Consider the following 15,905-nt stretch of genomic DNA (forward strand, 5'->3'; position numbering starts at 1 on the left):
TGGTTTTGTCAGCCCAACAGGGTGGCATGTATTTCCTACTCTCTCACACTACAGCAAGTACATTTGCATATAGAAACAATATACACAAGGCCAAATTTTGCTCATAAGTGGAACTAAATACCCTCTAATTATTTTCTTAAACATTGTTGATGTTCAGATGGAGCAATAAAGTACCAACCAAACTCAGGAAGAAAACATTTAAAAACAACAACAACAGAATCACATCCACTAAGCCCTTATCATGAATCTGCTACTTGTGGACTGAAGAAACTGTGGACCAGCCTGTTTGCTCACCTTAATTTTCAATAGCTTTTTCTGAGTAACTGATGAATCTCCAGATGTGTCTGACCACCGATGAAGCTCTTCTTTTGCGGAGTGGAGCCAATCTGTGAATTCCTGGACAGCATCTAAGTACATGAGGTGGTCTTTCACAATGTCCTCGACCTTCCTCATTTTCTCCTAGTTGACAAAGGAAAAGCACACCAGCAGCCAGAGTTACTACCACCATGAAATCGGGTAAAATGGCAGCCTCGATAGAGGTCTCGATGTATCTCAGAAGACCTCGAACTTACTCTTAGATTCTCCATAAACTTAATGTCTCAAGGATAAATCATTACAGAAGAGACAGAGGCAGGCAGATCCCTGTGAGTATGAGGCCATCCTGATCTACATATGGAGCTCTGGGGCCAGCCTTGAATACATAATGAGATTTTTGTCATAAAGAAAGGAAGAAGAGAAAAGAAGGAAGGAAGGAAGAAGGAAGGAAGGAAGGAAGGAAGGAAGGAAGGAAGGAAGGGAGGGAGGGAGGGAGGGAGGGAGGAAGGAAGATAAATGAAAGAAAGAGAGAAAAAGAAAGAAGGAAGGATGGAAAGAAAGAAAAAAGAAACAGTAAATCTAACACTTTGGGAAAACAACCATTTCCCCATAAGTCTACTATTTTGTGATGTGTAGCTCAGCATAAAGATCTATGATTAATAAATGCTGATAGTCCTCACAAGCTAATTCATCATAATTATTATAGTATCTACTGTTACTTTTCTCGTTGCTTGAAACAGTATTTTCCATGGCATTAAATCATATCACCATCACACTTGACAGCAGGGGATGCTCAGGCTTAGGGAGAGGCTAGGAACACACCCAAGGCACATAACTGAGAGAGGGAAGGTTCAGAATCTAAACTTACATCTTTCTGACTCAAAGATAAAAATAAGGATAAACAAACATTCACGTTGGTAATCAGTATCGACAACTCTGAGTTCTCAAAAGGCAAACCATAGTATAAAAAGATAACCACAAATCTTCATGCCTTAATTTCTGTAAAATTCATGAGTACATAAAAGTAAATCATGGAGGACGTTATATTTATACATATATACATATATGGAATTCTTTTAAATTTTCCATAATTCATATATATATATATATATATATATATATACACACACATACATACACATATGCATATGTAAAAACACATAACACATGCATATATATGCCTAGAGTTTAAAGAATAGGAAAATGCAGGTTTTGTTAATGGTTAAATAAACTCAATTCTTTTTCCACAGTTGGAATCTGAGAAGTAAGAAAACTCGCATTTACAATAACAATGGTAAATGCAGGGGAAACACAAATTAACAGGTGATGGAAGGGAACGGAATGAGCCTGATGACAATGCAAATGAGGACAAAAATCAAGTGGGATGAACATCCCCAGGGCTGCAGAGAGAGCAGTGCATGGGAGAACTCACGTATATAGATCTCTTTGATTTATTTGGGAATTAATCTCTAGACTAGCATACACAGCAATGGGCTTTGTCAGAGCACCTTCATAACATGCATTATGTATTACACACATATGCATTACATGTTTCTTCCATTCCCCTTCCCCATATTTCCCCTCCCCTAAGTCCAACTGATTCCCTTTCCTCTCCCAGGCAGCCATCCCTTCTGGCTTCTGTTTGTGCTCTATTTTTCACCTTTCTGAAAAAATGATCTTCACGGGATTCCCTGCCCAACAAACTTACACATAGCTGCAGACCAGCCAAATCCAGTAATTCACGTCATGTGAAGTTTCTTACCTGTGCTTTGAAGCTTTTGCGTGGGTCTACAGTGCTCACCTTGGCCACGGTTATTATGTCCTGAAACTGTGTGCTCAGGTCCTCCTGGCTGGCCTCCTCCAAGGACTCATCCTGAGTCTTCTTGTACAGCTCCCTGGACCTTGCTGCTAGTTGCTGCAATGCGCTTGCATGGTCCTCTGCCTCGGAGATGATGGACTGAAAGTGGTCCAGCAGGGCAAACTTCTCCTTCAGCCCCGGCTGCAGCTGGAGGGGATGATCCACTTTCTGATCCATCGATTCCATCCACTGCTCCAACTGGCTTTTCTTCTCCAGATAGTCATTCCACTGGTCGATCACAGACTCCAGGGTGCTAGGATGAGAGCCATGCATGGTAAAACTGAGTTTCAACCTGGGTATCTCTACCAGAAATACAACTACAGGGCCAATGAATCTATTCAAAGTGCTTTGCTGAATTCTGTTGTACCGAAATGTTGTTTTTGAGTGCAGGAACTTTTTTGGTCTGCCACAACCAGGGTACAGTTGCTTTAAGCAAAATTAAAGGATGCTGGAATTTGAAGCAAGCTGTTGCACACACACACACACACACACACACACACACACACACACACACACCTAGACAACTATATTTCAAATGCTAATTGTCTCAATTGAATGGATAATTCATATATTACCTTATAGTTATGAAAACTCAGTACCACACTGCTAATTAAATTCTGCTTAGTACATACCAATTCTTAAGTAATCTAAGTAATCTTGTGTTTAGTCTATACTACTAAAATCAGAGGGCAATTACTTGTTTACTAACATTTAAATTTAAGGTTTTTTTTCCTGGGTAAATACTGTAATTTAAGATATGTAATAGAGGCCAACTCTTTTGTGTTATATATGTGAATGAATGAAGACTCAATGTATTTATGAGAAAAATTGTCACAAATTTAACAGTCAACTCGCCAGATTTCTTAATAGAGAGATAAAATGCTGTCCATGATGACATCATGGAAAGGCTCCTATTATTGAGCTTTGTAATAATTTCTCTTCTCTCTCTCCTTCCCTTCCTTCCTTTCTCTTTTCTTTTCTCATTCTCCTGTTTTCATCCTTACTTTCATACTTTTTATTCCCCCCGCCCAACATCACCACTCAAACTCCAGACCTGTAGCCTTGCTAGGAAGTGACCTACTACCCAACACAGAGACTACTCCAAGATCATGCTCAGTGAACACCCTGGCCTCCCCTGCATGGTTATCTCGTGATTCTGGAGTCAGGACCACACAGTCAGTGAACTTCCATTACTTGCTCAAACTGTTGATTCTGTTTCAGAATGTTCGTTATCGTACAGCTTCAGAGTTCTACCCTTCTGAAGAGTTTCTGAAAACACTCAATCAATATCGTACTCCAGAAGCCTCCAGACCCACTGTCTTCTGTCCCAGCTGAGTGTCTTTTGACAATTGTTGGTACCGCAGTCTGAGTCAGTTTTCTGGAATGTGTATTTCTCCCTAGCCTCCGATGTTCTAGGAGGCCAGAAGGATTTTGCTTTGGCTCATTGCATGCCACAATCACTGCACCAAGAAAACCACCCAGGTTGCGGCTGTCGGATTTAATTTCTGGCTGAACTAAGAGTTCAAGAGCTCGGAACCTGTTTCTTGAACATTTTATTGTAATATTTAAAAACAATTCTCCCACATCTCTATTCAGTTCTACAAAGCTGAAAGCTGGCCCAATGCCACCACTGGGAATTATTTATGCTCTAGCAGCCTACCATAGAATGGGAAAGCCCCACGGGACCTGAGGCTTTTCTTTGCTGATCACTAGGAGTTATTACAAACATGCAATGTCCTGTTTGCCTAGAAAGCTACTTTCTCTTAATATGAATACCAAGATTCAAAGCAAAGACAACCCACGCTAATGTCAGATGCCCCAGCTGCTGCCTGCATGGTAGGACACGGCTGCAGTGGGTCTTCTGACCTGCGACGACCCCTCATCACCTGTCAACTATTTGCTGCAGTCGCTCTGGGAGCCCAGTTTTGGAGTGGTTGACTAGCAGAGAGCTTTCAGAATATGGATTCTGGGATGTGGTTTAGTTTAATTCTCAGGGGAAGCTATTTGCCCAACAAGATGGCTGGATACGTACAGATAATTTGAGAAAAAACCCAGGGAAGGTGGAGGTTTCCATTCTGAGCAAACAACCATGAAACTTTTCTCTATGCCTTTATCAGTGACTAATACAGGGCAGGCCTGCACTCTGGCCCCTCCTTTCTATTCTTCTTTCTTTTCTTCTTTCTTGCCAACTAAATTTTTTAAAAAACACAAAAAAGTTGTGTATCTAATGGGGCCATGTAGATGAATTTCTAAATGGTCTTATTAAATAAAAAAAAACACGGAGTCAAATATAGGGGTGAAAGCCTTAGATCAGGGAAATAGGGAAAGCCACCAGCCAACCTTGCTTCACTAACTCTGCTGCTTCCAAATGCGAGGTACTTCCTGTTTACCCATGCCTTTATTGCCTTGCTGTTCTGCCCTCTCATTGGCTCTCTTAGCCCAACTACCCCACTTCCTCTTCCTACACAGCTCTGTCATTTTTCTGTCTGTCTATGTAGACCTCCAGGTCTCTATGGTTGGTAGTGGGATTAAAGGCATGTGTCACCACACTTGGCTCTGTTCCCTAGTGTGGCCTTGAACACACAGAGAGCCTGCCTGTTAAGTGATAGGATTAAGGGCGTGTGCTACCACTGCCTAACTCTTTTGTTTACTTAAAACGGCTTGCTATCTCCTCTGATCTCCAGGCAAACTTCATTTATTAAAGCACAAATAAAATATCACCACAAGGCCATACTGTATTTTAATGCATAGATACATCGGTTTAAATCAAGCTAAACACACCTCTCTTGAAAAAGCTCTGTGTTCATTCTATGGTGAGACATTTTACTACATTTCCTCCTAGATTTTCAAAATGTGTACTACATAATTGTGACCTTTCCTCATCCTGCTATATATGGCACAGCACTGCTGATTCTCTTGTTTTTATCTAACTTCATTGGTACCCAAGGAGCATCCTCTCCCATCCTACCTCCTCAACATGGTAATTCCTGGTCTCTGGTAATCACCATTCTACTGTAAACCTCATTGGGTCACCTTTATAGATTCCGTGCATGAGTTGGATCAGGCCATACTATAACAGCTCTCTAGAATTCTGAATGGGTTAATGACTGGCAGCGTAAGAATGTTTCCCATTTTGTAGAATATCAACTTTCCACACCTTAGTCACTAAATGCCTGGATATCTATCACTGTGACATTCAGAAACACCCCACACATCTCTGACATCACCAGCTAGGTGGATGATGACTCTAGGGTGAGGAACACATTAAGCTTGGTTGTCAGCACTACAATTGGCAGGCCACAATTCCCTGCACATGCCTTTAAATAGCTAAGAGCTATTAAGGAATCACATGTTCTTGGCTTAAAAAGAGATATTTCCCCAAGCTTGTGCAAGAGCCCATGAGAGACACTGGGGTGGGGGATGTGAAGGCTGTAGGACTGGGTTGGGGAGGTGAAGGACAAAAATACTTTGAAAAGAAAACACGATAACATACCAGCACTAATTCTTGCCCCATGGGGACTATATAACCCAGGCAAAGACAGGCATGTCTGCACGTAGGAAAAATAACATGCCTGGTAACTCTACCAAAGGCTGTCTTGGTGCTGTTGCACTGCTTTATGAAACCACTGGGTTATTTGGACAAATAAGCACTAAGAGAAGGTTTCGTACCTTTGCGCATGGATGACAGCACTCATGACATCAGCCCATGTTGTTTTAAGTGTCTCCAGCTGAGCCTGAATCGCCTGCTGACCCTCCTTGCTGCTGCTTCTTAAGGCCTGGTCCCCTTTGCCAATGGCCATATTCAACTTCACTTCTCCTTCACCTTTCATGAGGAGAATGTCCTAGACAGGGAGAAGGAGATGTTGTTAGTGGGAATATGAAAACCTGCTCGGCTAAACCATGACTGTTTCCTAGAACTAAGGAGCCAAGGTGTGGAGTGATAGTTCAGTTTGCAAGCAGATCTGAGTTTAATCCCCAGAACTTGCATGAAAAGTTGGGAGTGCTGGCAGGTGCATGCACTCTTAGCTCCGGGGAGGCAGAGACAGGCAGATCCTGGGATCCCTAGCTAGCCAGCCTAGCCTGCTACTGGAGCTCCAGGCTAATGAGAGACTCTATGAAAATAAGGTAGATGGTGTCTGAGGAATGATAGGGGCACAAACATGTACACACTTATGCATACACTTTCTGCTTCCCCACAAAGATAATTAAGGTAGGACTATCTCACTGTAAAATGAAAACAATACATTTACATGAAGTCTAGGCTAGAATAATAGAAGCTAGACATCAGGAAGTATGAGGTCAACGTAAATTCCTAGAAAACTTTGGGCCACCAGCCAATAAATTACAATTTTGTTGATGGGTCTAAAGTGAGAGACAATGAACTCAGGTAATGAAGACATATCTGCCAAGAATGTAGTCTCTCCTCCCTTCAATCCCTGGCTGATTCCCACTGTTCTAGGTCATGCTGACTGGAGGTTTGCCTGTGTTTGCAAAGAAACCTTGTCATCCCATTCACAGACCTATGCTCTGCAATTACAATTCACACGCTGGTCTCTGACCTCTTGGAACGTGGGTGTTACCTAATATTTCTATATTCCCAGCTATTCTCATAGTACTTGTAACAGAGTGGGTATTTGGTAAACTTTGGTGGTTAACTACTGAATGAACCCACCAAACAAATAAAACTAAAGCTATTAAAACAACAACAACAATATTCCTTTTCCCAAAAGGAAAATAAATATTTTCTCTGAGTATTTGATCTATTCTCCCCATCTCCCACATTTTCATTTGACACCTCCCAGACAACGGGGACCAATTCCGGCCTCTGTGCATCCAGTCAGAGCAATGGGCAGCAGTTGTGGGCTGCACATACCTGAATCTGTGACAGTCGCCCCTCCAACGTCTCCTTGCTCCCGACGGTGCTCTCTGCACAAGCCAACCTGTCTTGCACATCCTTTACCCGGGACCACATGCTCTGCGTGGCTTCTTCCAGAGCCTCGTGTTCCTGCAGGGCCAGCTGACAGCTGCGCAGCCTCTCCTTGGTTACTCTGAGGAGATTCTGGTAGCTGGTAAGGAGCTGGGTGCTCCGGCGGGCTCCCTTCCCTGCACCGTGGCTTTCTTTGCTGAGAAGCTGCCCTCTCTGGGAGAGCTTGTCAAGGGACTCTCTGGACAAACAGAAATTCTTTTTTTAGTCCCAGGATTCTGGATCCAGGGGAATGAAAAATGACTGTTGACATTGGATCAGGAGCCAGACGAGAGCTAGTGGCTGGTGTGACTTTAACAGTAAGAGGCTGGTGGTCAGGCTGTAGTCAGTACAAGTCAGGGAATATGAGTCCATTTCTGTCATGTCTCCCTCTAAATCTCAGTGGAAGAGCCTATGTCTCTCTAGGAATTCAGTCCAGAAAGTGCTCATCTCTTCTCTAGCGTCTCTCCATTCCCATTTGATATCCTAACCATGAAAAGCCCCCACACTCTGTTGTAGATGTTACAGTTCGCATGTGAGATGTTCCCTCATTGGGTCATGGATTGAGACACTTGGTTCCTAGCAGCTGGTAATGGTTGGGAAGTTTGTGGACGTTTTGGGTGGTGGATTCTTGCTGGAGGAAATGGATCACTGAGGGTGAGCCTTGACGTTTTATATAGCCTAGCTCCACTTCCCATTCACTCTGTGCTTCCTGACTGCTGATGCAACATGACCAGGTGGCTGGCCTCCTCCTGCCCCTGCTGCTGTGCCTTTCACACCATAATGAACTATATCTCTTCTAACATTAAGGCAGGATCAAACCTGCCTTCTTCAGGTGGCTTCAGTCAGGCATTTTGTCTCAGCAACAAGAGAAATAATTAATAAAGTTGATATCTCTCCTTCATGACAGTTCTGCTTGTCTGTTACTTCCTGAGTTGCCTTTTCACTACTCAAAATAGGCATCCCATCCCTATATCCATGACAACCGAGGACAGGTAAGGATGCATACAGGACTCCTGTGCCTCTATACTATGCCTTACTCCCTAACTTAATATATCTGACTCTATCTACAGGCAATCCCTGTCTAGAAGCCAGAGTGACTGCACCGATCTCCATCTTCAGGACCTGACACAATGCTAGGCAGAGACAAAGGGGTGTGTGTATGTGTGTGTGTGTGTATGCATGCACACATGCTGCTTTCAAATGTCATGGTAGGAGCCAATGGGCTTCCTTGGTGTATACCTTGAGCGCTGACCCTCACAGCTTGGGGCTAGGTTAATTGGGTCCAGAGAAAGGAACTCATGGCTTGCATGGCTTGGTTGTAATGTTCTGAGTTCTTAGTGCAACTTGGCAAGCTGGTTTTTTTTTTTTTTTTTTTGTGTGTGTGTGTGTGTGTGTTATTTCCTTCTTTAAATTATAAAGCAATAATTCATAATCATGTAAATGTATTCTTTATAAAGCAATACTGTGGCTTATGAGCATAATGTAGAGTAATTGAAGCTGGTTAATATAAACATCACTTCACATACTTTACATATTTTCCATGGTGGAAACATTTGAAATTATTTTCTTAGGGATTTTTAAAAATACGACTTTCTATTTTTAGCTACATTCACATGCATTCAATAAACTACAATGGAAACAGAGCAAAACAACAACCCCCTATATTCCTTGTAAGTGGGATTTTGTTCAGGGAGCCTGAACTTATCACAAGCATGTTTATCAGGGAAAGCCTTGGTGATTGGCAGGAACAAGATGTCTTAATCAGAACTGTTGGGTAGCTGGGGAGGGAGCTCAGTTGGCAGAAGTGCCCATCACATATGTACAAAGACCTGAGGTTAGATCCCCAAGCTCATGTAAAACTCTGGACATGCTGACACACATGTATAATCCCAGTGCCAAGGAGGCAGAGACAGATAGGTCCCTAGAGCTCTCTGGCCAGTTAGCTTAGAAGAGATCTTGTCTCAAAAACTAAAAGGGAGAATAACTCCTGTAGATACCTGTTGCTGACCTCTGGCCTTTACATGCATAAGTGCAGACATACATAAACTATACACACACACACACACACACACACACACACACACGAAAAAGAACATGATGTGTACCATCTATATCTGGGGCCCTTTCTGAGTGACTCCTATGTAAACAGCATCTTTTGAGCCACTTTGAGATAGTTACCCAACATGTCTTCTCTGTCAGACACTGAGAAGTTCATAATCAATCTGCTTAGTGAACAGGAAAGTGAGTTACATGATATACAATACCTGCCGTGAGTTATGTAATAACTGATATAAAACATTTCATTACTACTACAAAATGGTTTGCTCAATGGATGCTAAACACTCCTGAACCTCGGGCCTTTATACTTTTTCACAGGGTATGTTCCTCTACTATTTGAAGGACTGGCATTTTATGGTAGGAATTACCCAGATGGTTGGGAGGAGCGAGAACATACATGAAGGAAACAGTAGGGTGGCTTGGCTCAGTGTGGTGGTGCACACTCACAATCCCAGCATTTGGCAGATTGGGGTAGAAAGATGGTTAGTTGGAGGCCACCCTGGTCTACATAGTGAGACACCAAAAACCAAAAACAAAGAGGTAGGTGACATAGCATGAGGAGGTGAACGAGGAGTCCTTTGCTGCCACAGGAAGTGGCCAGTTGGTAAGGAAAGACCCCAAGTCAAACACACTAGAGGTCACTAGCATCTGGTCCTAGAATACCAGAGAGTGAGACTTCAATAATTATGTGTCCCTCGATGTTGTAATTATTAAAAAAACAATCAAGGTTAGGCCTGTGGGAACCCACACTTAGAGTTTCGGTGCTGGGAGGTAGAGACAGACAGATGGTGTCTATAGGTCTTACTCTCCAGCCAGCCTAGTTTACTTGAAGAGTTGCTGACCAGTGAGAGACCTCCCAAAAGAATAAGGAGAACCATGTCTGAGGAACATCAGCTAATGTTATCTTCTGGCTTCCACGTGCACACATACCCATGCACACTTGGGTACTGATCATGGGCGCTCAGTAATGAGAGGTACAAAAAGTCAATGATGTTGGTGTTGGGCCACTTCCTCCTGTGCAGTTTTAGAAGAATGATGTCAGGAGAAATAGTGAGAAATGTAAACAGCAGCTTGTGAAGAAGTGGAGTCAAGAACAGAAGTCATTTACAATGTCTAGAAAAAAGGCAGGTGTGGGTTTAATTATATTACAGTGTGTCTATACAAGGGTCAAGATTTGGAAAGCAAAACACAGTTTAGTTTTCAGGAAGTTAGTAAATCGAATGACATTCTTCTGTCAACATTTTCTATTTTTTTCCCAGACAATGGGAATGTAAAGGTGGTAAGAAATGAAGGGGTTGGGGATTTAGCTCAGTGGTAGAGCACTTGCCTAGCAAGCACAAGGCCCTAGGTTCAATCCTCAGCTCAAAAAAAAAAAAAAAGAAAAAAGAAAAAAGAAAAAGAAAAAAGGAATGAAGTCCTAGAAAGGTACCCAGAGGAGGAACCAAATCATGCCAGGGGCATGACTCAATAGTTATTAAACTAGAGTACCAACCAGTACCGTGCCTGTGGGTACTTTATCCTTGAGTTCCACATCTGCAGATCCGACCAGCAATGTACTGAATATATATTTTAAATAATCGTGTCTGTATTGGATGTACACAGACTTTTCTCTTTCTCACTACTTGTTGAACAAGAGCACAGCAGCAACTTCTGTAACATTTACTTACAACAGTTACTATATTGTAAGTAATCGAGAGCTGATCCAAAGTGTGGGAGGGTACAAGCAGGTTCAATGAAGCAATACCCTATTTCATAGAATTGGGTGCGCACGGATCTTGGTCTGGACTGAGGTCCTGGGCACAGCTCCATAGATAGTATAGGATGATTTTAGTCATGATCAATGCTCTGCTGTGCATTTATTTACATGGCTGTTCTTCAAACCAAGGAACACCAGCATGTTTGACCATAAACAGGACTCAGTGGAAATAGAGAAGGAGCATGGTCCAAAGTAGACAATTTTAACTCAGGCTATGATGTCATTCATTTGTTTGATTGAACAGAGTAGGCTCTGCCATTTTCTGCTTCATAGACAAGCGTTGCTCTCTAGGAGGGTCACTAAGGAACCCCCGGTCCAGATCAAGCTGCACTTCCTGATGGGAAGCCTTTTCCCTTACACCAACCATTGCAGACACAGCAGAGGTGTCAGAAGATAAGGGGACCCTACCCAGGAGAGAAGCCAGGGCAGAAATGAAGAGCTACTGTAGAGGAGCTGGACCAAGGGAGGGCGAGACCTGGTGGCCACAGCTCTCACCCACTATCAACATGGTAAGGGTAGGGCTGGAAGCTACAACATGTGAAGAAATGCATGGGAGTTGGGGTTCCCAGCTGTCTTTTTCTCAGTGTGGTTTTGTAGTTTTCCTGTGTCAGCTTCTTCTGGCAATCATCAACACAAGTTAATGCTGGGAAGGGAAGTGTAGTGTTCTCAATAAAATCGCTAAGAGCTAAACTGAAGTTAGAGAGAGAAGGGAGTCACCAGAGAGGAAACAAGGATATAGACATGCTACTTACCTCTTCCCATGCTTTCTGTAGAATACCACATGGTCATATCAGCCTGGTAGTTGTGATATTCAGGGACAGAAGAAACCACCCCCACCAAACCAGTCAAAGTAACCAAGAATCAAGTCAGTAACTAACGAACCAGCCTAAACTGTGTCGGGAAATCAATAACCTACTCCAGTTCTGCACCACACCTGGCAGCCAGGAGTTCTCCCAGGAACATCTTGACTTTATGGACTTCATTTTTCTTCTCAGGCATATGCTGTTTACTCTCCCCCAAGTTTTCTGTGTTTAACCTTTCCTCCATCTCATGGATCCACAGGCTCAGTTTTCTGTGCTGGTCCTCAAAGCTAAAGAAAAGAGAAACATCTTAGAAAACTCCCAACATGTCTATGACTGTTTCAGTGGCCAAGGTTCCAATCTTTTCTTGTGGCTATTAAGGCTGCATGAATTTTAATTTTCAGCTTATAAAGAAAATTCAACAAGAAGCTTGCTTAAATGATCAGATTGTTACAAGGAAGATGATCATGCACACACACACACGTGTGTGTGTGTGTGTGTGTGTGTGTGTGTGTGTGTGTGTGTGTGTGACTCATTGGAATCTTGACCCATGAAATCCAATAGCCATTTTCTATGAAGATTATCCCAGCAGACATGAATACAAAGGGGGAAAAACTGGTTCTAACCCCTTGAAATAGCCAAATTGACTGACATGGCATGTAGCCAGGTCATTTGTAATAACCAGTGGATATAAATTCTTGGCCTTTTCTCCTATATAGGAAACAAAGCCGACTGTCAGAATCAGTCATCAATTATTTTATTAGAATTAACCTGTGATGAAGGCAGGCCAACGATCATTATAATTTAAACTCAGAGTTCGAGAACTATTGTGTCTTCCCATGAATTGTTCCCATGAAGACTTTGAAAAACCCCTCTGGGTGCAGTGACTGCCACATCTACGGTAAGAACCTACCTCCCCAGCTCCGAAGCGCAGTCCTGGAGAGCCTGCTTGTCTTTAAGGCACTGTTTCAGAAAAGCCTGGAACTCCTCATTGGCTTTTGTGATTTGCTCCTGGATGCTGCTCACCATTTGCTTGGGCAGATGTGCATACAGAGTCTGTCCTTCCTGAGTCACTGCATCCAACTTGCTCTGCCCTTCGCTGACTGAATCAAGGACACCCTGGAAGTCAAGGTAATATCGATATCAGCTATTGTACATGGGGTTCCTCATTACAGTGCTGAGCTGAGAAAATGAAGTAAGGGCGGGATGAAGCTTAGTCTACTGGGAAAAGGTCTAATGGGGCTAGGTTGAGATGGTGGCAGGCAGTTGACAAAACTGAGGCTCCTAATTGAGGCAGTGCAAGACAGGACAGCAAATGGAATCGAGGAGAAACTAAAAACAGTAAGCTGGAAAAGAGGAGTTTCTCATCAGGGTCTCATTCTCAGTGTTTTCCTATTCTTAATGCTTAGGTCTCCCAGCCCCAGCTCCCTTCTCCACAAGCGGCTGCTGTAACAGCCCTCTAACAAGATGGCCACTCTGACTCTGTTCCCTCTTTTCTGGTATACTCTACACACAGTCCAGTCCTCAGGATGGAGCCTTCCTTTCCTTCCACGTCCTCAGATGATTTATGCCTGGGCTTCCACAAGGCAAGGGAAACCCAGAACTTCATGCTGGTCATGTCTCCCTTGAACTCCAGAATGTTCCTTCAGTTCCACAATGTGGAGGACAGTTCTACCATGCCTCTTGCAAAACCAGCCCTGTACATGAAACAATAACCTGACTTCTGACACAGTGGGCTATTGACAGTATTGTATCACATAATGGGTCATACAATTCTCATGTTTCTTAATAGAGATTTTTTTGGATAGTTGTCTCATGGAGTTTAGGCTGACCTTAAACTCGGAGCCTCTTGTGCCAGCATCCTGAGTGCCAGGATTACAGGCTTGCACCATCACACATGGCTTAACTGATTTTTAAAAATAAATATTGGCGTTGCATGAATTCTAAATGATCTTATAGTAAAATCCCAGCATCAGATATTGTAGTAAATGGTGAAAGATCAGAAAGACAAAGGGAAAAGCCACAGCCACTTTTTACCTCGCCAACTCCACAAATCTTCAGACCAAATGCTTCTGAGTCCTCAGTGGAAAGGGCCTCTAGAGTTCCTGTCTCCTCACGCCTTATCTGCCTTTCTCTGTCCAGCCATTTCACTTCCTATCTCAACCATCCTAGTGCTGGGATTAAGGGTGTGTGTGCTTTCCAAATGCTGGGGTTAAAGGTGTGTACCAGCACTGCCTGGCTCTGTTTCTCTCCTAGACTGGATCAACCTCATGTAGCCCAGTGTGGCCCTGAACTCACAGATAGCCAGATGGATCTCTGCCTCCCAAGTTCTAGGGTTAAAGGTGTGTGTCACCATTGCCTGACCTCTATGTTTAACTCTGTGACTGGGCTCTGTCCTCTGATCTTCAGGAAAGCTTTACTTCTTAGATTACAAATATCACTACACATTGGAGCTGGGCATGGCAGTGCATGCCTTTAATCCCAGCACTCTGGAGGCAGGGGAAGTTGGATCTCTGTGAGTTCAAGGCCAGTATGGTCTATACATTGCATTACAGAATAGTCAGGGTTGTTACACAGAGAAACCCTGTCTCAAAAATCAAACAACCCAAAGCACAAAACAAAACATAAAATGAAACAAAACAAAACAAAAAACCAAACCAAACCAATCAAACAAAACCCCCAAACCATTGGTTTGACAATATTTAGCATTGTGCTCTATTCAGAAAAGAGGCTATGAAACCTTTGTCAAAACCTTTTTTGAACCTATTCCTCTGAAAGATAATCTTGACTTCTACTTTACAATAGCCATCTTCCTGAATGCATATATTTTTTCTTAATCAATAAAATCCAAATAACCTGTAATAGCCATTACTCTGGTTTGAATACATTCCCACATGTAGGCCACAAGTTGAAGAAAAGGACACAGGGTATGTTTTTTTTTTTCTTCAAAAAATAGACAATAAACAACTCTGAAAGTTCCCCAATAGTAATAGAAAATATTAATAATTTTACTGCTATAAGAGTTTAAATAACGTCTCATTTTGAATGACTTTTAAATCATGGCCAGTGGGTTAAAAAAAAAAAAAAAAAGATCTAAATAGTTTCCAGCTTGACTTTGTTTTTTCTGTGATTTTTCCTTATTGCCTAAAACCTTCTGACTTAATAGCCTAACTCCATAATGGGAAAAATGATGAACAAAAATAAGAGAATTCAGGCAAGGAAAGAGTAGGAAACAGTCTGAGTCTGACCCAAGGCAGTGAGTGCATCTGGGAAGGAAGAGCGTCAGCATCACAGAATCCATATCAGCATCACAGCATCTATATCAGCAGCATCCACAGCAGCATCCATATCAGCAGCATTTATATCCACATCACAGCATCCATATGAGCATCACAGCACCCATATGAGCATCATGATATCCACATCAGCATCACAACATCCATACCAGCACCATGGCATCCACTCCAACATCACAACATCTATACCTGCAGATCCTGAAGCCTGGCTTCTAGAACTTGGCTGTCACCAGTTAGATCAGAAGAGTCTCTGGCTGCTGCTTTTGCTCCCAAAAACCATTCTTGGAATTCCTGCATAGAATCTTTTGAAAAATAAAGAAAAGAAGAGATAAATCCAAAATGTTTAGTGAGCTTCTAGAACTGTCACAATAAACTATTTCTGTGTTCCAGAAAAAAGCAAAATATGAGATAGAAAATATTATAATGTGAGCTACAGCTATGAATATTACGGTAGGATGGAAAAGTAACCTCAAAGACTGAAAAGTAGTAAAATACTTAGAAAGCTTGATTTTACATTGTGTTCCTTTATTTTGGGAAAGAGTTTATAAGAATGCAGGAGAAACATGCTCAGGAGTGTTAAAGACATGTACATGCATGTTCATGTGTGTGCACATGTATGTGTTTGCATATGCATGTGTGTGCCTGTGTGTGGAGGTCAGAAGTCTATATCAGTTGTCTTCCTCTGTTTCTACACATCTTTATTTTCTGAGCTAGAGTGTCTCATTGACCTGGAGTTTATATATTCAGCCAGACTGGCTAGTTAGTGCGCTCCAGTTATCTACTCATCTCTGCCTCCCTGGCACTAGGAATATAGACACGTACCACCAGAGCCAGCTTTTTGTGTACATGCAGGGAG

At 42.5% G+C, this 15,905-nt stretch overlaps 1 protein-coding gene across 11 annotated transcripts in view; it reads right to left on the bottom strand.

The window, feature by feature from the left end:
- Syne1 (spectrin repeat containing nuclear envelope protein 1) overlaps nt 1-15,905 on the bottom strand; it is a 482,748-nt gene that overhangs the window by 249,892 nt on the left and 216,951 nt on the right. For all 11 annotated transcript variants that reach the window (XM_036168948.1, XM_036168940.1, XM_036168942.1 and 8 more), the window contains 7 exons: nt 15,239-15,351; nt 12,667-12,872; nt 11,888-12,043; nt 7,047-7,338; nt 5,843-6,015; nt 2,117-2,426; nt 295-459 (listed from right to left, as the gene is read on the bottom strand). In XM_036168948.1, coding sequence (XP_036024841.1) covers nt 295-459; nt 2,117-2,426; nt 5,843-6,015; nt 7,047-7,338; nt 11,888-12,043; nt 12,667-12,872; nt 15,239-15,351 — 1,415 coding nt within the window. The remainder of the gene's footprint in view (nt 1-294; nt 460-2,116; nt 2,427-5,842; nt 6,016-7,046; nt 7,339-11,887; nt 12,044-12,666; nt 12,873-15,238; nt 15,352-15,905) is intronic.

This window comes from Onychomys torridus, chromosome 19, assembly GCF_903995425.1.
Source record: "Onychomys torridus chromosome 19, mOncTor1.1, whole genome shotgun sequence".
Classification (NCBI taxonomy): Eukaryota; Metazoa; Chordata; class Mammalia; order Rodentia; family Cricetidae; genus Onychomys; species Onychomys torridus.